This window comes from Exserohilum turcica, assembly GCF_000359705.1.
Source record: "Exserohilum turcica Et28A unplaced genomic scaffold SETTUscaffold_3, whole genome shotgun sequence".
Taxonomy (NCBI): Eukaryota; Fungi; Ascomycota; class Dothideomycetes; order Pleosporales; family Pleosporaceae; genus Exserohilum; species Exserohilum turcicum.
In genome coordinates, this window is record NW_007360136.1 from 1,037,946 (window position 1) to 1,057,780 (window position 19,835).

The window sequence follows — 19,835 nt, forward strand, 5'->3', positions numbered from 1 at the left end:
CTCTTTACGCAATCCCCTTTCACACGCAACCCGCGCCTCTCGCAACCACGTGCGCCCAAAGACACGCCTCGCTGAAACGCCCCCTTCGTTGGCCTTTTTCATGTACTCCAGCAGCATCTGCCTTTGCGTTTCACCACGACTCGTTCGCGAATCCAGGCAGTCAAAGGCAAAAAAAAGAGAGAATAAAAAGAAGAAGAAAAGAACGCGACAAGAGGTACTGCTCTGTGCCATGCTGTGGCTTGACAGGCGCAGAATGACGATGTCATTCCATATTGGTTTTCCACCCTGTCAAAGTTGGGGGAGAACCGCACAAAGGATAAACTTCTTTGCAAACTGCTTCGCTGCATCTGCTCCACTAATGGCTAAAAAAGCAACCCGCTTGTGCAATGCTATCCCGCCTTGGCAAGCATCGAGTGAAACCGCTCAACAAAACACTCGTCTAGTCATCCTCTTCACTCTCGTCATCCTCCTCTTCCTCGCTCTCCTCTTCGCTCTCCTGCTGTAGGAAATCGATGAGCGATTTTGTCTTCTCGCGCACCTTGGCCATGTCCGCGTTCTCGGTGCTCTTCTCGCCTTCCCACCATTGCACCATGCCCTCCTCTTCGATAGAGTCCAGCTCAACCAGCTTGGTCGTTGCACTGAGCAGGATGCTGTCACCATTCTCCTTGTTGCTGAGGTCTGCTTGAAGCAAGAGCAAAAAGTCGACCTGGTCAGCCTTGTCTTGGGCGTTCTTGTCGAAGATGGACCGGTCAATGAGCTCCTTGTGCTGCCCAAAGACCTGTGCGACGGCGCTCTTAACCGCCTCACCCGACTTGATGAGTTGAGTCACACGCTTGACGAAACTAGTCACGACCGCACGCCTGACCTGGTGGTCCGAGGCGTTGGTGCTCATACGAAGTGCCGTAAGCTCCAGCTGGATGTTGGCGGATTCATGGCCCTCGACTAGCGAATCGTAGATACTGGCCGAGGCATCATGGTCAAAGTTTGCTGCGTGCTGGCTGTCTCCAGAGCCAACCGAAAGGAAACTGCTCGTTGCTGATCTCTCGCGGCGCTCCATGTCGTATTCGTCCGCTTCTGAATCCGAGTTTAGCGTGGATATTGACTCGTTTGACAAGTTGTACACTAGTTTGTTAGCACAAGCGCCATGATTGTGTCAATTCAACTTACTCGGTCCCCTGATCACAAGACCCTCAACAATTTCGTCCTCATCATCCTCGTCGGAATCGTAGAACTCGAACCCGTTGCCCTTTTCACCAACAATCGTAGGATCCGGGTCACCTCGGACGACTTCCTCGCCTTCCTCTCGCCTTCGTCTTGTTCTTGTGATTCGATGTTCTCCCTGGATGGTCATGTCTTCACCAATGCTAACTCCGTACGAAATCAGCGCACCGGCCTCTATGGTACACCGTCGCCCTATCGTCGCTTCGTTGGCGACAATTGCCTTGGTCACGGTGCTGCCGTCTCCTATGCTCGCGTAGTCCCAGATGTACGCCCCATCAATCTTGACATTGCGGCCAATCTGGCAGTGCCTTCCAATGATGCTGTTCGTAATGACACTCTTGTCGCCTACACTGGTGCCTCGTCCAATAACTGTTCTGGGCCCCACAATGCAATCGCGGGCAAGAATGACACCCTCCTCTTTGTACGCATTGCGCTTTTGCAGCCGGTAGGACTGCCCTTGGACCAGATTGCTGTCTGGACATAGTGGATATGCCCAGCGTGAGACGATATCCTTGCTGACCGCGTCGTAAGCGTGGAGATTCCGTACTCTTGCCGCGTAATGGTCTGATATGATATGTGTGTGGAACGTCTTGCCGTTGAGCTCATAGTCTTTCAACACGCTATGTAGGAAGCCCTTGCGGGGCGCTTGGAAATCAAAGTTGTCGCTCCACAAGGCCAGCACGTCGGGTGTGCAAATGTCAATACCGCAGTCTATCAGATCCTGGCGAACCTCGATTTCCTGGTGGGTCGAAAGGATTTCGGGGTCGATGGAGAGATGGTGCGTCTGGTCGCGGTTGGGCATGTGTTCAAAGTGTAAGCATCGGTCTTTGCGTGGGTCAATAACAAAGACGGGGCTAGTTTCTTGAGCCTTGGTCCTGTGATTTGTGCCCGCCTCACGCAGCACCATGGTCATGATGGCATTCTTGTCCTTGGCTCGCCGCGCCCGGTGCGCTGCGAGCGCAGACTCCAGCGGCAGATTGCTGACCACGTCGCCATACACCAAGAGGAAGTCACCGACTAGCAGGCCCCTGCTGTCCAGGTCGCGCATCGCATCTCCGATTGAGTGCGATGTCGACTGGATGAGGTCTAGTTTTGAAAAGGGCGACGACTTGGAAGACCATTTGGAGGCCTGTACGTAGTCCTCGACCTGTTCCCGGTGTGCGCCGCAATATACAAAGACTTCTTCTACGCCGGCGTTGGCGAGGAACTCGAACGTGTACTCGATAAGCGGGGTGTTGGCGAGGGGCAGAAGACACTAGCAAGTGTCAGTATGCGAGTGGTGTCTGTCTGGGCACGCGTACTCTGGGGTGCTCGAGTGTGAAGGGGCTGAAGCGTGTCTCGAATGGGTCTGCGAGAATCTACAAAGTTAGCTACATTGGGGGGGCGGCAATGGATGCATTGCGGGACGTACCACGGCCTGCAGCGGCTCGTCACGCTCCTCCTCGCCCGACTTGCCCCTGTCCTGCGCCTTCTTCCCTTTTGGTGGCATGTTGCCTGGGCGGGACATTTGCTAGGAAATACCCTACTTGCTAGATAAACAATTTGCACTTTATTTTGCTCCGGGCAATGGGGCTACGAAAGAGGCACGTTTCTTTTTTTGTAATTGTCTGAATCGGGTGCAGTTTTTGTACGACAGGGCGTATGGCTGTCAGGGTTGGTTTGGAGCCGCACAAGACATGTTTCGCTACCAAAGCCTCAGCCAGCGGCTGCGGATCATATGCAAGGCCTTGGGGTCAAGTTGCATTCGGTGGTCATGAAATGGGCAAAGCTGCGTGTTCTTGGGAGCCTGAGTGTCGTCGCAATAAGCATTTCCAAGTTAATGCTGACCCTGGCGGTCCAGACCTTCACAGCCAGGCCAGAATGCCGCGCACGAGCATGTTCGAGATTCATGCGCCCTGTTGCAGCGGCTTACCCGCAGAGCCATCCCGCTAGAGGATCCGCGACGAGACGCGGGACCCGGGGTGCTGGTTTTGCGTGGTGGTTCCCTGGTTTTGAACCTGTGACTCAGCGGTCGTGGTAGGCTGGGGGGGGGGGGAGCTTTTGGGAGGTAATAGCAAGTCCGACCCCACCACCGGCTCCAATACACACGCCTGGCCCGCCTCTCCAATCTTTTTGCGCACTACAACACAACCCGTACCTAAACCACTCTACAACCTTGAACGCCGAGAACCATTAGGCCTTGATGCCCTCCCTGACAGCAAATAAGTTTTCAGACATTGCATCCTTGCGTTCTACTACCAAGCGTCCGGGGCCCAGCCACGACAAATGATCTTCCGACCATGGGAACGTATTTCCAGCTTCTACAGAGCTGTTTTTGTTTATTGCAGCAATCCAATCCATAGTTGATGTCTGTTAGCCTTGAGCCAACGGCCGGTGTGTACCGCCTGTAATCCTTTGTCTTCAATTCAATTGCAGAACCATCCATCATGTCGATCATCAATGTGATCGCGGTTGCATAGATCCCATTTGTTGTGGGATCTGAGGAGGATACATTTGCTGGCGCTTTGAGGGGTTGTTCAAGTCATCGCCGCCAGTCATCTCAGAGACCTGTCTGCGATGACCGCTTTGTAACTGCTGTTGCTGTTGCTGTTGTTGAGCTTGCTGTTGAGCTTGCTGCTGAGCTTGCTGCTGAGCTTGTTGCTGAGCTTGTTGCTGAGCTTGTTGCTGTGCCTGTTGCTGTGCCTGTTGTTGCTGTTGTGGTGTCATCTGCAAATGAGGCGAAGTAGTGTATCCCATATTGCCTTGCATGGGATTCACTGCATATGAAGTAGGGTGTTGCACTGGCTGGCCTCGCATGGCCTGTGCAAAGTCATCCGGGACTGCACCACCCACTGGAGATACACCCGGTATTTGGTTAGGCGAATTCCAGTTGCTGACGGTCTGTGGTGACTTCCCAGGCGATTCTTCTTCCTTGAGCACCAATTGACGGGCTATTTGCACAGGCTGAGGCGCCACCATGGACCCGTCGGCTTGGGCTGTGGGCTTTTTCAGATGGACAAGGTGCTTTTCTAGCATATGCAGCAAGCCTTCCTTGGTGAATGGCTTGGGAAGAACATCGTTCATGCCTAGGCTTGTTAGTACAATATCAGCAGACTACCAGGACTGTCTTACCATGCTGGAAGTACATTGAAATGTCGTCACTGCGGATATTGGAAGTCATGGCGACAATGGGTGTGGTGTCGAATTGGCGGATCAAGTGGCATGCAGAAACACCATCAAGGTTTGGCATAATGATGTCCATCAAAACCAAGTCGTATTTGGAGCCAGCATTCATCTTATTGACTGCTTCCAGACCATCCAGCTAGATTGGGTCAGTACAGATGATTGCAGGGCAGAGCAAATTGACTTACAGCGCTATCGATAGAGCAGTGGAAAGCGTACAGGAACTTGCTTCCGATACGACGGCATGTGGGATCGTCCTCGACAAGCAGGATTTGCGGTGGCCTAATCCAGCCTGGGTCAGGGAAAGCATTCTTCTTTTTCCCTTCGGGCATTTTGGGCTCGCTTGCCTCGACTGCTTTCGGCGGGGCAGCGTAGGGAATGTTGTTGATGTGTTCGCTGTACATGGGGTCTATGCCGTTGGAGGATCCGACGGGGTACACGAGGTTGTCCAGGTTGTCGAGGCGCATAGAGGTTGTCGAGGTTGCCGATGGCGGGCCGCGGCTGGTGGGCCGCACCTGGGCTCGAGAAAAGTCTGGTGGTGGAGTTGTCAAGGTACCGTTCATTCGCATGGTGATTTCGTTCATGTGCTCGAGGTTCCGAGGATTCAACATGGCATCGGCGTTTGTTTCGCTGAGAAGCTTGGAAGCGTGCTGCAGGGGCGAGGCAGGGTTGTCGTCGTCGTTGGTTGAGGGTGGGTCCATGTTGCCGTTCTGGGGCTCAGCGCCATTGGAAAAGACGAGCTTGCTGTTCCTTCTCTGCGTCGCATCTACGCCGTGCAAAAAGGTCATGATCTGCTGCATGACATGCTCGTGGTTGACGACGGTCTTTTGCAGGCCAATGACTTCCTGCAGGAGCATTGAGTGGTGAATGTTGAGCTCATTGTACCGGCCCTCGAGCTGGTGCAGCTGGGCTTGCGTGGCCATGAGCTGTCCGCTGACCATGTCCATCTGTTGCGACGGCGCAAAGTCCTCGGCGGTGGCTTGGTTTGGTTTTCGCGGCGCAGGGGCCTTTCGACGGATGTTGTCGAGAGCATCCTTGTTGTTCATTTTGAAATCGGGGTGCTTGAACTCCCAGGCCTGCGTGGTGTTGGTCAGCCATCCGTGCGCCAACTTGGGCCGCTGCATCGCCCTCCGCCCTCCGCCCTCCTGCGACACGGCGCGCCCGTTTTGGCTGATTTCGTCATCGCCCTTTCACCACGCCTCTCCTCCGCCAAGCACCACGATCCCCCCCCCCCCAAAACCCTCTTCGCCCGTGCCGCCGCGCACCCTGACCTTCGCGCCCTGTCCCGCCCTGCCATTCGACATTTCGCCGCCCCCCAATTGCGACCAGCCCGTGGCCAGGGCCTCGCCTCCCACGCCCACAACCACCACCACTCCCGCTCCGCCCCCTCGACTCTCGACGCGACCATTCGCTTGCTGTCGCGCTTCCGCTGCCACTGGCACCCACGCCTGCTGCCCCCGGCCGTCTTTGCGACCAGCCCGCCATCATGGATCCCAGCCAGGGAAGTGGAGGCGGCTCCAACAACTCGAGCGACTTTGTGCGCAAGCTGTACAAGTAGGTTGACGCGCCTGCACCCAACACGCAGGTCCCGGGCGTGCTGACGCCCCCCTCCCCTCTAGGATGCTTGAGAACCCCAGCGACGAAAGCGTGGTGCGCTGGGGAAACGACGGCGACAGCTTTGTCGTCCTGGAAGTATGCGCCTGCCGCCTGCCCTCGTCGATGCAGCCATGTTGACTCCAAGCTAGAATGAAAAATTCACAAAGCACATCCTCCCCAAGCACTTCAAGCACAGCAATTTTGCCAGTTTTGTCCGCCAGCTCAACAAGTACGATTTCCACAAAGTGCGCCACAACAATGAAGAAAACGGCCAGTCGCCCTATGGCCCTGGGGTATGTTCTTGCCCTCGCTCGCTGCAACCGCTGCAACCGCTGCTCGCTGAGTGGACGAGATCTGGGCCTTCAGGTGTAAGAGGCAGGGAGACATGGGCACCGCTCGTGGCTTCTGAGCTAAACGGGCCTAAAGCAGGTTAACCCGGCCTTGAGAGGATTGCAGTCGGGCATGGGGCTAGGGGAGCCAAGCGGGCGTGCCGAGCGAGCAGGGCAGGGATGGAGGGGGGTGCGGATACGAGAGGGCCGTGTGCTTTTTTATACTATCCAGGCGTGTGAGAGTGCCTTGGTACGCGGGTGCGACGAGGGCAGCGGGCGTGGGTGTGGGTGAGGTTGTGGTTGTGGTTGTGCCTGTGCCTGTGCCTGTAGCAGCAGCAGGCGGCGTCGGGCTAGTGTGGCCAGCCGGGCGTGGTGTTGGGCGTGGTGGTGGTGGTGGTGGTGCTGGGCGACTCGAGCAGCGCCATGGCTCTCGCGGGCCTCTTGACATGGGCGACTCCGCTCGCTACGCCGTTGACGGTGACGGCCCATGACCAGCACAAGGCACGATCGGCATCTCACCCAGCCTGCACACACACCCACACACGTACACACGCACTAGCGCCGCCGTGGGCCCCGGCTTGCCATCCGCCATCGCAGAGTGCTGCCACCGCTGCTGCCACGCACCGCTGCATCCACTGACGCCCGCCCACATAGCTGCGATACATGCACACGATGTTTATCTACCGACGCACTCACACACTCTCCCACCCGGCCTGTACGCGCACGGGGAAAACACGCCGGCCACGGCGACGAAGCCGCGCACGGGGCCGCGCCTGCCCTCGCCCGCCGCCCGCGCGCCCTCACCCCCACCCCACCTTCACCACCTCCACCACCTCCACCACCACCTCCTCTTCCACCTACACCACTCGACACACGTGCTCTGCCCTCGCGCCCCTCTCAATTGCTCCTGCTCTGCTCTGCCTCCCATCACATCATGCTCTCGGCCGCCGCCCGCCGCCTGCCTCTGGCGCGCCCCCAAGCCCGCCACCGTCTCTTCCATGCCTCTGCCCCTGCCCTCGTCAAGGTCGGCGACAAGCTCCCCGACGTCGACCTTGTTGAGGGATCGCCCGGCAACAAGGTCAACCTCGCCAAAGAACTGACAGGCAAAGGCATCATCGTCGGTAAGCCCACGACGCTGCCCGCCGCTGTGAAACCGCAATGCGCCTGACATCATCTGCTCCCCCCCCAGGCGTCCCCGCTGCCTTCTCCCCCGCCTGCTCGGAGAGCCATATTCCCGGCTACATCAACTCCCCCAAGCTCAAGCATGCCGGCAAGGTCTTTGTTGTTTCCGTCAACGACCCGTTTGTGTAGGTTTCTGCCCCCCCGTCTCGGCAATACGCTGCCGGCCGTGTTCTGTTTGGCGCGTACGTCACCAGCACAAGATGCACAAGACGCTGCTCACATTCATGCATGCAAACACCTCACCTGCACCCTCGGCCAGACGCCACATCTCGTGGTCAATTAGCGGCTCCTGGCACTGACCCTTCCTAGTATGAAAGCTTGGGGCAAGGCCCTCGACCCATCCGGCCAGAGCGGCGTAAGTCGTCCCGTAGCCTTTATCCGACGACCCGGTATTGACACGACCAGATTCGCTTCCTTGGAGACCCCAGCCTTGGCTTCACAAAAGCCCTGGATCTGTCGTTTGACGGCGCCTCCATCTTTGGCGGCGACCGTTCGAAGCGATATGCCCTTGTGATCGACAACGGTACCGTCAAGGCCGCCCATGTAGAGCCCGACAATACTGGACTAAACGGTGAGACGTCTTGACTCGTCACCCCCATGCCTAGCTACTAATAAACTTCAGTCTCGGCCGCCGACAAAGTCTTGTAGAGAAACCGGCATGACATGCCTATACCCGCGGCCTATATGTCAGTGCATCGCTGCCGCTCTTGGTGCCAGCCAGCCTGCATCCCATGCCACCTTCGACTCAGCCTTTGCATACAAGAGCTAATCGACTCGATTACAAGCTGCATCCTTTACGACGCTGGTATGGGGAACCGCCGTGCATTGACCATAGTTGGTTCAATACATCATGTTTACCATCATGCGTCTGCCTTCCTTCTCTTTTCGGACAAGGAATTAGTCATTGCATTTACACGTCTCTTGGACCTTGTCCATTTTTGCAAATGATTCGTTCACGCTCTTACTTTCCAATCTTGATGGCGTCCAGCAATCTATCCCATACACCATGGCCACAGGAAACCGCTGGTCCTATTGCTCGCATGCATCTTCACTAGAGCACGAGACCCTTCAGGCTGAAACCCCTATGCCGCCTCGTTGCTCAGTCTGCTTGAAGATTGGGCATGAGCATCAAGCACCCCACACATTTGTGTTTGTGTAACGCTACACCCCAACACCCAGCGGATCGCTACAGTGGCTCCTTTGGCTCCTTTAGGCGCGCCGATCATGGCATTGAACTCGTCATAGCTGAGCAAACGAAGCAACCCACGTCTGTTTCGCACAAATTTGCCTGACTGGCGGTTCCAAGGATACGACTACTTGCTGCCCACGAGTCTGCTTTGTGAGTATGGGCCTTGTACCATTGGCCGACGGCAAATCAGCGTGTGTCGCAGGAAGCGATTGCGCAACTTTAAATCAACACAGCTGAGTAGCCCCATTGCTCAGCTACGCCGAGAGGAGCTTATGCTATTCCATGCATCGGATCAAGACATCCCTACATCGGCCCGCTCGGTACCAGGTTTTGATGTGGTGCTCTTCCGCCGCAGTGCTCACTCACAGTCATGGTCGAGTCTCCTGACAATATTCGATGTATGCCAGCTACATTTCGGATCTGGATCGGGTGAGTTATGGTTGACTGTGGGTAGCTGAGCCGTGTTCATTGAGTCACGATTGCAGCAGAAGCATGCCGTGTTCTGGTTTATTTTGCTAGCCATGGATTGTGGAGGGGAACATGGAATCAAAATGCGGCTGTACTATACAAGATGCATGTGTATCTTTCTTTCGCCCGAGTATCGGTCGCAGTGTTGAATGCACACGTGTTGTTGGGATGGTTGAGTAGACCATGGTGTAGTCAGGTACAGTAACTGTAATCTTAGCTCAACAATCACTGCATTGTGTAGTAGGTGAAGGTGTGATGCACAAAGTGTCGTTGCAAACGTAGTTTGAATGTAACAATCATGGCTCACTGATAACAACCGACTCACTCCACCCTCTTCTTGCACTGACCACACATACATACATACATACATACATACATACATACACAACTAGCCAAAGAAGAAGGAAAGGAAAAAGCAGTATTAACATCAAACACAACACCACCCCTCTCCCTCGATCAATTAAACAAAACTACAACAGACAGACAAACTACTTTGTCACATAAGCACAAGCGCCCATATCGCGCTTCTGAGCCGGCACATGGGGACTAATGTCAAAGTCGAAAATGTCCATTGGCACGCCCATGGTGGTGCATGCATTGGGGATATCAACGATGCCGGCGACATGGCCCTGGACAGGGGCGCAGGAGAGGAGGAGGTAGATTTGGTAGTCGCTGTAGCCTGTTGACGTTGATGTTGTTAGTATGTGTATGAGGAAGAAAGATAGAGAGAGAGAGAGAGAGAATGAAAAAAAGAGAAAGAGAAAGAGAAAGAGAAAGAGAAAGAGAAAGAGAAAAAGAGAAAAAACTCACCAAACCGCCTCAAATACTCAATCACCCTCAAACACGTCTGACGATACGCGACCGTGGCATCCAGATAATGCTGTTTGCCCGCCTCATCCACACTAAAACCCTCGAAATAAATATACCTGCCTGGTCCAAACTGCGGCTCCACAGGGCCCGGGATGTAAATCGGGCTCTTGATCCCCAGCTGCGCCATGCCGTCCTTCATGACGCTGAATTTCAGCGTAATCACGCCCGCCATTTCAATTGCGCCGCAAAAGGAGATTTCGCCGTCGCCCTGGCTAAAGTGTAAATCGCCCACGCTGAACTTGGCGCCCGACACGTGCACGGGCAGATAGACTTTGGAGCCGCGAGACAGGTTCTTGATGTCGCAGTTGCCGCCGTGTTCGGGGCGGCCCGGGATGGTGCGCGCGCCTTGCTGTCCGATTTTCGCTTTGAGATGCGCGGGGGCAGAGCCTGCGTGCACGTTGGTGGGTTGCGGGGGCTCCGCCACGATGCGTTGGAGATGGGTGTGTGTGGAGATGAGTTCGGCTTCGCGCTTGTTCCACGTTTCGAGGACTTGGGCTGAGGGCGCGCAGCCGAGGACTTTGGGGGGACGAGTTAGATTCATGTGCTTGTTTGTTTTTTGAGTACTATGGAGGAGAGAGAGAGAGAAAAACGTACTGCCAGGATGAATCAGGCCTGCGAATCTCACACCAGGGATATGGCGAGAACTGCAGAAGATGCCTTCAAAGTCCCAGATGGCTTTTGCTCTATACACATGTACAGTCCGTCAGTTTCCCAATCATACACACGCTAAACAATCTTTCTTCAACTCACGGCTCGGGATAAATCTCATCCAGAAACCCCCCACCATTCTCCTTTGCAAAAATGCCCGTAAACCCCCACGGCTGCTCGTCGAGCGGCTGCACGTCTTGGATCTCGACGACAAGAACATCGCCAGCCTCTGCAGTCTCAATGTCAAAGGGCCCCGTCAGGTAGTGGATCTTGGTCAGGTCCACGTCGCGCACGTCGTCGGCAGAGTCATTGTTGCCGATTTGGCCTCCGGTCCAGTCGACGCATTCAATCTTGACCACTTCACCGGGCTTGATTGTCGCGTAAGATGGGTTCTCTGGGTGCCAGCGGTTCTAATAGACGAGTATTAAACGGTGTATCCATCCGTCTAGGGCACATCCACGTACATGTAGACATTCTTGCTCCGATGCAGGCTTGTTCAGATCGACCTTTGCCGCGTATCGAATGCCTTCTTTACCCATGGTGAGAATCGAGGGTTTCAATGAGTGCAGTGCGACAAAAAAAAGTGAGCAAAGGAACACGCGCTTGGTGCAAATGAGGGGAAGCCAGTCGTGATTTAAGTCGACGGATGAGGGGAAGCCATGATCGTCAGCATATCAATTGTTATCTGTGACATATCTAATTGCCGGGGACATGACACCCATACCCACCAACCATTACTACAAGGTCCATGATAAGCTCGACGATATGAAGCTGTTACGTTACAGATGATCCTTGGGAGCTCTCCCGCTACCTACCTTAACAGGACGCGTCGACCCACTGCGGGGTACATCCAGAACGGATGCCATTGTCGTCATGCAGCACCCGTTAGGGTAGCGGCCCGTTGCAATTGTTCTCCAATAGCGTTGGACATTTGAATCAAGCTGCCGTGTTTCCAACAAAATAAGCCGTGTTTGTCATGCTCAAGGCCGCTGGGTCAGAGTAACGGTGGCCGCGGGGTCACGCAACCTAACTAAACGTCTTCCTGGGAGTCTGGCGCACTTCCGACTGGGCCTTGGGCTTGTGCATGGACAGGTTGTATTCATCCATGTGCTGCAATGGCAGACTGAGAAACTCATGCTTGTTCTTCCACCGGAGCGAATCTTCCTTGAACTTTTCGGCTTCGGCCGGCGGCAGAGGCGGCTCGGTGATTTTGGTGATGAGATATGCCGTCGAGGCTTCTGCGAGGCCGTAGATGAGGACGCCAACGAGCGGGATCTTGACAAAGACGTAGAAGCCCAGGCCGAAGCCAAAGAGGACACCGGCTCGGTCTCGGAACCAGAGCTTCTTCTGTTCTTTGGTGTAGCGGACGCGGCTAAAGTATGGCTCGAGCTGGTGGCTGTCAGCAACTAGGGCATGCAGCATAGGACATGGGGCATACCAGCTCACGCATGAGGGTGCGGGAAGAAAAGTAGGCCTGCAGGAAGCTGACCAGATACCTGCGGGGAAACAGCAGCGAAGTAGCAAAGATGAGGGCTGCTGGCTGAGTGCCCACCGACTTCTTGAATGTGTAGAAACTGGCAGCAGGCAGCACGAAGCGTCCGACGTAGGGCATGTACGACAGGGCCAGGACTCCCAAGGAAATGGCTGCCTTTCTGCCCTGCTTTGTGGCGTAGATTGTAGCCGCCTCTTTGAAGGGCTTCTTCTCCTTTTGCGGCTTGGGTGCGTGGTCGGGGTACATTTCGAGGTTCGGGTAGTACATGGCGCGGAGGTTGTGGGGGTCGTCGGTCTTGTGCTTCTGGACGTACGTCTCGTCGACCCAGCGCAGCGAGTCCATGAACCTGCACACGCGAGTTAGCCAGGGCTAGGCAGACGCAAATGGAGCTTACATTTCATCTAGCGTAGGTGTCACGTAGCGCATCAGCGTCATGAGGAAGAAGGGGACCTGCAGGACCGAATGCTCGAGGAAATGGAGGCCATTCACAACCGTCTCGTCCAGCTGCGAATGGTCCATGTCGATGAAGAGCGAGAGGATCCATAGCAGCACGCGCACGCCGACAATCTGGGGGAGGTGAGCCGGGCTGGTTGCTATCGACAGGGCCAGGCGGCGGCGGGACGTACCGGGATGGCGACGATGATGCGGATGGCGATGCCGGCGGCGACGGCGACGGCAGCCTGGCGGTAGTGGGTCGAGGTGAAGAGGCGGGGGTTCTGGAGGGCTCGGTTGACTGTGCGGCGGTCAGAAGGAGCCTCTGTCGCTCACGGCCAGCACCCTGATGGGTAGGCAGCCAACGTACCGCCAACCAGGGTCAGCTGGGCGCCGCGCAGAATGGCATTGAGGTCGAAGTTGGACACGTCGAGCTTGTCCATGGTGCGGGTGCGGGTGCGAGTGCGGGTGCTCTTGGAGGGGCAGCGCGGTGGGCTGGTGAGATGGGCGGCGGGCCAGCAAAGCCTGCCTGCACTTGTGCGTCGACTTGGTTGGGGCGTGGGCTCGGCCTGGGGCGAGTGTGTGCGAACGCCTGCGAACTGGCGGAGCAATGACGTACGGCAATCGGGGGCCGGCGGCGGCGCGGTCGGCAGCCCTTGGCCCCATGGGCGCCGCTGCAGCGCTCTTGCGCCGCCATGTCTGCGGCCGTGGCAGCCGAGGGCAGAGCGAGTGCAGAGCGGATGGACTGCGCGGCGGCCGAGGAACAGGCGCTGTTGACACGGCAGGGCGGTGGTGTTGGATGCGCCATGTGTATGCTAGCACAGGATATACTTACTTATGCCTCGCCCGGGCCATGGCGCGTAGCCTAAGCAATAGCGCTCCCGTCGTCCAAGTAGGCCAGGGACGTGTAAGAGAAGGCCGTCCAGCCACGACTCAGCCCGGCTGAGATCCCCTCTCCTCGACACACGCGACACCCCCCCCAAAATCCTCGCCTCCGCTGCTTTCACTCTCCCTCACAAGCGCCGGCCGCTGTCTTGTACATACCCACGAGGCCCTCGCCATCGCAGCCTCCCCCGCCGCCAATGCCCGCATAGACCGTCGGCCTGCCTGCCATGTCCCTGCCGGCGTCATCCCAGCAGCCCCCCGAGGGCGCGCCATCCGCTGTCACTGTCATCCCTGGCAGCGGCGGCGGCAGCAGCAGCAGCAGGAGAAGCTTCACCCTCCCCGCCCGCGCCCCCAAGAGAACCACTTCGGTGCCCGCGTCTGCAGCCTGCGCCGACGGCATCGAGACGCTCTTTGTGTGCTCCGACTGCAAGATCTTCTCCTTTACCACGCCCGCGTCAGCCCGCCGCCCCTCGCCCTCGCGCTCGGCTGACGCATGGCATCCCATAGCGTGGAAGACGCCCACCGAGCGCACGCTGGCCGTCGGCATGTTGCCCCGTCTCTGTGCCTCCGCTGCCTGCAACTGCTAATGCTTCCCCCCAGGTATCCTGCGCATCTATCGTGTGACGGCGTCCAACGTCTCCTTCCTCAACAGCGGCAACCTGCTGCACACCATCTTCCCCCGCTCGCAATGCTGGTGCGTCGACAACCAGTCCGTCTTCGTGCTTCGCGTTCGCCAGGATTCGTACTATCGCATCGAGCTGCCTTTCGAGACGGACGAGGACCGCGACAAGATTGCCGACTTCAAGACGGTCCTGGCCCAGGTGATGCTGTATGAGCACACAAAGTGCCCCTTCCGACGGGGCTCCGAGATTGAAGAGCAGCAGCGGCCCAAGAGCCCGCCGCGGAAGACGATCAAGAGGAAGCCCTCGGGCCAGGCCAAGAAGTGGGTGCTGGACAGGACGTGGGTGCCGGAGCACCATGGCTCGCGGCCCTCAACTTCTGGTACCGAACGCTCCGAGACCAGTGCCCTTTCCTTGTACGACGACGAAGACGGCCGGAGCATCTGTACTGACAGCAGCGAAGCAGTGTCGGAAGCGCCAGAGGTTCCCTTTGCCAGGACGCTGCCACCGCCCCACCCGTCTTCGTCTTCGCCGTCACTCGCGCCCAAGGCGCTACCGCGGCGGCTCTCCGTGGCAGAGCGAGCAAGCATCTTTCAAGGCGTGCGCTCAGTCACGGCGCCAATCAGAACCGGATCGGTGCCTCCTATGCAAAGCATTGTCGAGTCGCCGCCCGCTCAACCAACCGGGGATGCGGACAAGCCAGTGCTAGAGCGGCATGTCTCGGACGCACCCAGCATGGCCTCGACGGCCGATAGCTTCTACTCACTAGAGACTGCCACGCCACGAAGCCCCTCGCCCAAGTTTGTCGATGCGGCTGCAGCCATGGTGAAGCCCTGGGCGGCGACCTTCTCCCCCGAGCACGAGGAGCCCAGAGGGCGCTCAACACACCGACGCCACATCTCAGAGGCCACGGTGCGTGCTTCGTCAACAGAAGGAACCGGCCCCTCTGCGCCCCTTACGCCCACGGGCGCGTACTACGCCACGACGATTGTGTCGACAGATGTGCGACCGTCGTCGGCGCCGTCGACGCCGCCGCTCGTCAGTGATTCCGACGACGAGAGCGTTGGGTGCGTGAGCCTAGATATTCCCACACCACCAGATGCGATTCGGATGAAGAGACTTACGGGCGCCTCGCAACGGCGGGCCTTTTCGCCTATGCCGCCCAGTCAAAACTTGTTCTGCCCGCCCAAGCAGCACGCTGGCAAAGACTTCACCAATGCCCTTGTGCGCAAGACGTGCGAGATTGTGCTAGGGCCGCCAGCACATCTGGTCTCCATGATGCTGCGTATTGCCACGAGCATCTCCAACGGCATTGGCTTGAGCGCGTACCGCGCCCGGCGTGCTGAGAAGATCCCTTGCTCGTGGGAGTCAGATGACGAGGATGATTGGGCCGAGGACGATTTCGGTATCCCACTGAACAACATTCGCGAGTCGACTCTTCGACGACGAACATTTTCTGGTGACGTGGATTGATCAACGTGAGACCAGGGCCCTTTGGCCAGAGGGTGTTTTCCTATTGTGCGCCCTGCCCAACGATATGCCAGGGGTGTGTATGTGTGTGTGTGTTTGTGTGTGTGTGTGTGTATGTTTTAATGTCTGCATGTACAGGGGACCGGGGGGCAAGGGCGGCATGCCTGCTTCAGCCGCGAGCGCAAGGGCGGTATAGATTTTAGTTTATTTTTGGTAAGGGTACGTGATTGTAATACGGAGCTGAGTCTTGACCGGGACGCATTGCTTTCTTTGTATATGTAGCTATGGGATGGATTTAGGTGTGGGAGAGGGTCCAAGCGCGCAGGAATGAGAACGCATGTTTCGCAGCGGCGATGATATTCTTCTCTACACAAGCTGCAAGTGTCTACACCGTCTTTGCTTGGTCACGCGCGTCATTCGCGGGCTGAAACAGTCCCTGGTCAGGCAGCGCTTTCTTCGCCTCGAACAGTACGCAAGCTGGGATCCGGTCAGACGGCGTCGATGACCTCAGGCGGCGGGCTGCCCCTCATGTTGATGGCAGGCGTCATGGCGGGCAGTAGTGGTAGTGGTGGTGGTGTGTGTGTTTGGGGCGATGACATGGTGGCGGCTGGCGGAGGGAAAAGCCTGATGGGACTGCAGAGTGGACTGCAGACTTGTGCTTGGACTGCAGCCTTTGGGCGAGGGGGGCGAGGGAGGCAGGCCGGAAGGTGGCTAGCTGCCGTCTTGTCCGCTTTGGTTGAGCGGACGGGCGTCTCCCATGCATCACCACCACCACCACCACCACCATGGCCTTCCCCTCGCCCTCAACCAGCAGCACCAGCAGCACCAGCAGAGCAGAGCCGAGCGGGGTGCAACGGGGTGCAGATGCAGGCAGGCCCTCACCTGAGAGCAAGAAGCGCCGAACAAGTGCTCGGGAGGGTTGCAGGCGTGGGGCAGATTCAATCACGATGCAGGGCTGGTCGGTCCAGCCACGCTGGCAAACCTTCGACGGCGCCCTCGAGCCTTACCGCAACTTGCAGCGCCAGCGCCGGGCGGCCAATGACGTCGCGCCGCCGCTCGCGTGGGCCGCGCACGTAAACCGGGACTTGACCGACCAAGGCGGTCGCCTGAGAGCGAGTGGGAGAGCAGAGCGGCGGGTGACGGCGCCGCGGTGCTGCTAAAATTCCCACGCTACCACTGCCACTCCCCTCTGCGCCGCCTCCGCCTTGCACTTGCACTTGACTTGCAGCTGCACTAGATCCAACACGCCGCCGCCGCCGCCCGAGCCCAAGCCGTGTCGTCTCGCTTGCGCGCTCCTGAACACATACTCTCTTATTCATCCACCACCCGCCGCGTTTCGTTTCGCTACGCTCCCCCGCTACGACGAGGCCGGGACCACTCACCACCTGCATGGGCACCTCCGGGCGGAGAGCATGAAAAGAAAGATGGCGGACCTCGACGTGTTGATGGACGAGACGTTGACCCTGTGCAAAACGCCCCCCGTCCCGCGCCGCCATCCCTACCGCGAGTTCTACCAGTACAGAAAGCCGTCGCTGCCCCAAACCCCCTCGGACACGACCACGCCCGACCTCAGCGGCCCGCCCATGTTTGAGTTTGGCTCCCAGACAGACCTGGTGCCCAAGCCGCTCTTCAGCCGGAGCAACTCGCTGCCCTCGCGCGCCCAGCGGCCCTCGCGGCCCCCCGAGCCCTTCCAGTTCACCGCCGACATTGTCAAGAGCCCCTCGCCACTGTTCAGCAGGAGAAACACGCTTCCCTCGCGAGTCCGCCGCGCTGCTGCTGCCGACCGGAAACCCTCGCCACTGTCGCGTAGAGAAGATGCTCAACCACCAGAGCCGACCCACTTGTCGGCCGTAGAAGCCCCGCTCACGTCACCAGAGGACCACCCATCACACGACGCCCACCTAGACGACCTGCAACCCCAGATGGACACGTTGACCCTGAGCGACACACGCCCGACTCCATCCAAGACGGACGCACCAAAGGTGGCGGTGACACCAAAAATCTCGCCCTTTCTTCCTCCCCCGACCCGCCCCGCCCCACCGATACCTGCCGCCAACCCTACCCCACCAAAGCCGACTCCATCTACAGCGACTCCATCCAAAGCGACTCCATCCAAACCAACTCCCTCCAAACCAAACCCATCCAAACCAACCCCCTCCAAATCAACTCCATCCAAGGCCGCCCCATCCAAAGCAATCACCCCCAAGACCACTCCACTCATGGCCGCCCCCTCCAAGGCAATTCCACTCAAGATGACGCCAATGAGGGCTTCATCCGTCATGGCCACCACCCCGAAAAGACCGTCCCCTCTCTCGGGAAAAGGAAGCGTTCGCCGACCTGGACCACCCACCCACGCTGCTCCTTTCCAGCCCGCATCGCCCATGGTCCTATCACCAGTCACTTCGCACGCCAGCTCTGTGACCTCATCGCCCACCCCATCTCTCTTCTCAGACTCTGCTAGTTTCTCCGCATCAGCACCATCAACGCCTTCAACACCTGCAACATCACCACCCAGCTCCCCTGCAAACCGTGCACGCTCGCCAATGTGCTACTTTACGCCAGCCTACTGGACCATTGCCACGTCACCCTCGCCAGTTTACATCCCCAGGCAGAAGCTGAGGCGCAAGGATAGCCCCAAGTACGACACCTTGAGGACGCTTCGAGCAAAAGAGTCGGACGCATGCCTGGAACGCATATACGATCAACGAACATCCGCCTACATGGATTGGACAGGCTTCACAGCCCTTACAAATTGAACGCCTATCACGACACACCATCTGGTCAGCTCAACTAGACGCTCCGCTATACTGTTGCCGTCGGGGTCAGCATCGCACGCCAGACCCCTAGCATGCCGAGCCCGAATATGCATGTAAGCGTCCTGGTGTCACCCTGTGTAACCCACGACTGACCCGTCGGCAGATAATGACTTGCGGCATACAGTCTGCAGAGCGACCTTTACGAAAACGAATTATGACTTACGATGATCAATGACTTGGCATGAGAGGGACGTACGGCGTTTTGGACATTCGATTATAATACCCAGGGTTTGAATATTTAGCATGATGGTTTTGCGCACCTGGTTTGCATAGTCGCAGGGTTTGAATGCATAGTACGCATGTAATCTAATAGAAGACAGGGCCGGTGGCAGCCCTGTTTCGTTTCGAGCACTTTGACCGACGTTCCCAAGCAATACATCAGCGCGCAGACGCACCGCAGAGCCTCAGCTGGGCCCTTTACATATGCACCACTTACATCAGCACCCCGCTCGTCTTGCTGACCGCGGCAGCCACACACGATCTTGTCGAGGCACAGCTGAATCGAGCAACGCCCGTGATTGGCCGCCCACTACTGACCCTTTTTACAGCTGTAGTTGCCTTTTTTTTGTTGATCTTTACCGCTGCAGATGCACATGTTGTCCTTTGCAGTCGCCCACTGAAGCCGACAAAAAGGCGGCAGCGCACACCGGACATTACTCGTGTGTCCTCGCTGCCTCTGCGCCGCACTTCCGTCGTGGCGCAGCGCATTGCCACTTCGGTACTAGGGCGGCCTCCCTCGAGTCAAGCGGGCGCCTAAGTTGGCCCCCGAGAGCCTTGAGCATCCAATGCAGATCCACCCAAGCACAGCAAATTTGTGGGGAGGCCGTGTAGCAGAGGACTTATAGGAACATGCTGGTCCCGACGCTGCGTGTGCGACGGCGTCCTGGAGGAGCCTTGCAGGCAACACTAATAGAGGACTTGAACACCTGACTCACATCGCATCGCCACTTGACTACTTGACAGGACCTTGTGACGAGTAAAGGTATATGAACAGGCGGTGGGATCTTCATTGCATGATTACATTACCCACACCAACTTGAAGTCAGCTGAGCTACTCCACCACGCAATCAAGCACCAAACACAACACCAAATCATCGGCCCGCCGGGGAAAGCCTGATATGGAGCTCTCCAACCCAGAGAGGAACCCAAACGCCCCGCTGCGGTTGCTGTCGCTGGATGGAGGCGGTGTGCGTGGGCTATCGTCACTGTTGGTCCTCGAGAGGCTGATGGAGAATATTGCTCGGGAAGAGAAGAGGCTGGGACGAAGGGCAATGAACAACCATGAGCCGCTCAAGCCATGTGACTATTTCGACCTCATTGGCGGTACATCGACGGGCGGCATCATAGCCATCATGCTTTCGCGATTGCGGCTCGACTGCAAGCAATGCATAGCCGTGTACAGCAAGCTGGCAGAGCAAATCTTCAAGCACGACCGATCAGTCAAGCCATTCGGCA

At 57.5% G+C, this 19,835-nt stretch overlaps 9 protein-coding genes across 9 annotated transcripts in view; 5 read left to right on the forward strand and 4 right to left on the reverse strand.

Annotated features, from left to right (window-relative positions):
* Positions 1 to 25: 25 nt before the first annotated feature.
* SETTUDRAFT_136852 (uncharacterized protein) lies at positions 26 to 2,714 on the reverse strand. The gene is made up of 4 exons (XM_008029138.1): positions 2,633 to 2,714; positions 2,523 to 2,579; positions 1,168 to 2,476; positions 26 to 1,122 (listed from the first exon to the last, which is right to left on the reverse strand). The coding sequence occupies exons 1-4, from the start codon at positions 2,708 to 2,710 to the stop codon at positions 440 to 442; spliced, it is 2,127 nt and encodes a 708-aa protein (XP_008027329.1). The 5' UTR covers positions 2,711 to 2,714; the 3' UTR covers positions 26 to 439.
* A 943-nt stretch (positions 2,715 to 3,657) lies between these two features.
* Positions 3,658 to 5,429, reverse strand: SETTUDRAFT_32020 (uncharacterized protein; the record flags this gene model as incomplete). Its single annotated transcript, XM_008028796.1, has 3 exons — positions 3,658 to 4,286; positions 4,333 to 4,522; positions 4,572 to 5,429. The coding sequence occupies 3 exons, from the start codon at positions 5,427 to 5,429 to the stop codon at positions 3,658 to 3,660; spliced, it is 1,677 nt and encodes a 558-aa protein (XP_008026987.1).
* A 574-nt stretch (positions 5,430 to 6,003) lies between these two features.
* SETTUDRAFT_91900 (uncharacterized protein) lies at positions 6,004 to 6,413 on the forward strand (the record flags this gene model as incomplete). The annotated part of the gene is made up of 2 exons (XM_008029139.1): positions 6,004 to 6,075; positions 6,129 to 6,413. The coding sequence occupies 2 exons, from the start codon at positions 6,004 to 6,006 to the stop codon at positions 6,411 to 6,413; spliced, it is 357 nt and encodes a 118-aa protein (XP_008027330.1).
* A 686-nt stretch (positions 6,414 to 7,099) lies between these two features.
* On the forward strand, positions 7,100 to 8,623 carry SETTUDRAFT_117044 (uncharacterized protein). The gene is made up of 5 exons (XM_008029140.1): positions 7,100 to 7,429; positions 7,498 to 7,615; positions 7,800 to 7,845; positions 7,896 to 8,061; positions 8,113 to 8,623. The coding sequence occupies exons 1-5, from the start codon at positions 7,243 to 7,245 to the stop codon at positions 8,136 to 8,138; spliced, it is 543 nt and encodes a 180-aa protein (XP_008027331.1). The 5' UTR covers positions 7,100 to 7,242; the 3' UTR covers positions 8,139 to 8,623.
* An 823-nt stretch (positions 8,624 to 9,446) lies between these two features.
* On the reverse strand, positions 9,447 to 11,259 carry SETTUDRAFT_163618 (uncharacterized protein). The gene is made up of 5 exons (XM_008029141.1): positions 11,130 to 11,259; positions 10,768 to 11,075; positions 10,612 to 10,700; positions 9,958 to 10,533; positions 9,447 to 9,826 (listed from the first exon to the last, which is right to left on the reverse strand). Exons 1-5 carry the CDS (start codon positions 11,202 to 11,204, stop codon positions 9,636 to 9,638), a joined length of 1,239 nt encoding a protein of 412 aa, XP_008027332.1. The 5' UTR covers positions 11,205 to 11,259; the 3' UTR covers positions 9,447 to 9,635.
* Positions 11,260 to 11,691: 432 nt separating this feature from the next.
* On the reverse strand, positions 11,692 to 13,032 carry SETTUDRAFT_90164 (uncharacterized protein; the record flags this gene model as incomplete). The annotated part of the gene is made up of 5 exons (XM_008029142.1): positions 11,692 to 12,054; positions 12,104 to 12,503; positions 12,552 to 12,750; positions 12,780 to 12,914; positions 12,960 to 13,032. 5 exons carry the CDS (start codon positions 13,030 to 13,032, stop codon positions 11,692 to 11,694), a joined length of 1,170 nt encoding a protein of 389 aa, XP_008027333.1.
* A 569-nt stretch (positions 13,033 to 13,601) lies between these two features.
* Positions 13,602 to 15,798, forward strand: SETTUDRAFT_163623 (uncharacterized protein). The gene is made up of 2 exons (XM_008029143.1): positions 13,602 to 14,017; positions 14,075 to 15,798. The coding sequence occupies exons 1-2, from the start codon at positions 13,702 to 13,704 to the stop codon at positions 15,565 to 15,567; spliced, it is 1,809 nt and encodes a 602-aa protein (XP_008027334.1). The 5' UTR covers positions 13,602 to 13,701; the 3' UTR covers positions 15,568 to 15,798.
* Positions 15,799 to 16,834: 1,036 nt separating this feature from the next.
* On the forward strand, positions 16,835 to 18,661 carry SETTUDRAFT_171831 (uncharacterized protein). The gene is made up of 3 exons (XM_008029144.1): positions 16,835 to 17,407; positions 17,831 to 18,433; positions 18,484 to 18,661. Exons 1-2 carry the CDS (start codon positions 16,977 to 16,979, stop codon positions 18,318 to 18,320), a joined length of 921 nt encoding a protein of 306 aa, XP_008027335.1. The 5' UTR covers positions 16,835 to 16,976; the 3' UTR covers positions 18,321 to 18,433; positions 18,484 to 18,661.
* An 837-nt stretch (positions 18,662 to 19,498) lies between these two features.
* The window catches only part of SETTUDRAFT_32026 (uncharacterized protein), a gene marked incomplete at both ends in the record, with an annotated part of 2,124 nt that continues 1,787 nt past the window's right edge, over positions 19,499 to 19,835 (forward strand). The window contains one exon of the mRNA XM_008028797.1: positions 19,499 to 19,835. This exon is cut by the window's right edge and continues 1,787 nt beyond it. Coding sequence (XP_008026988.1) covers positions 19,499 to 19,835 — 337 coding nt within the window.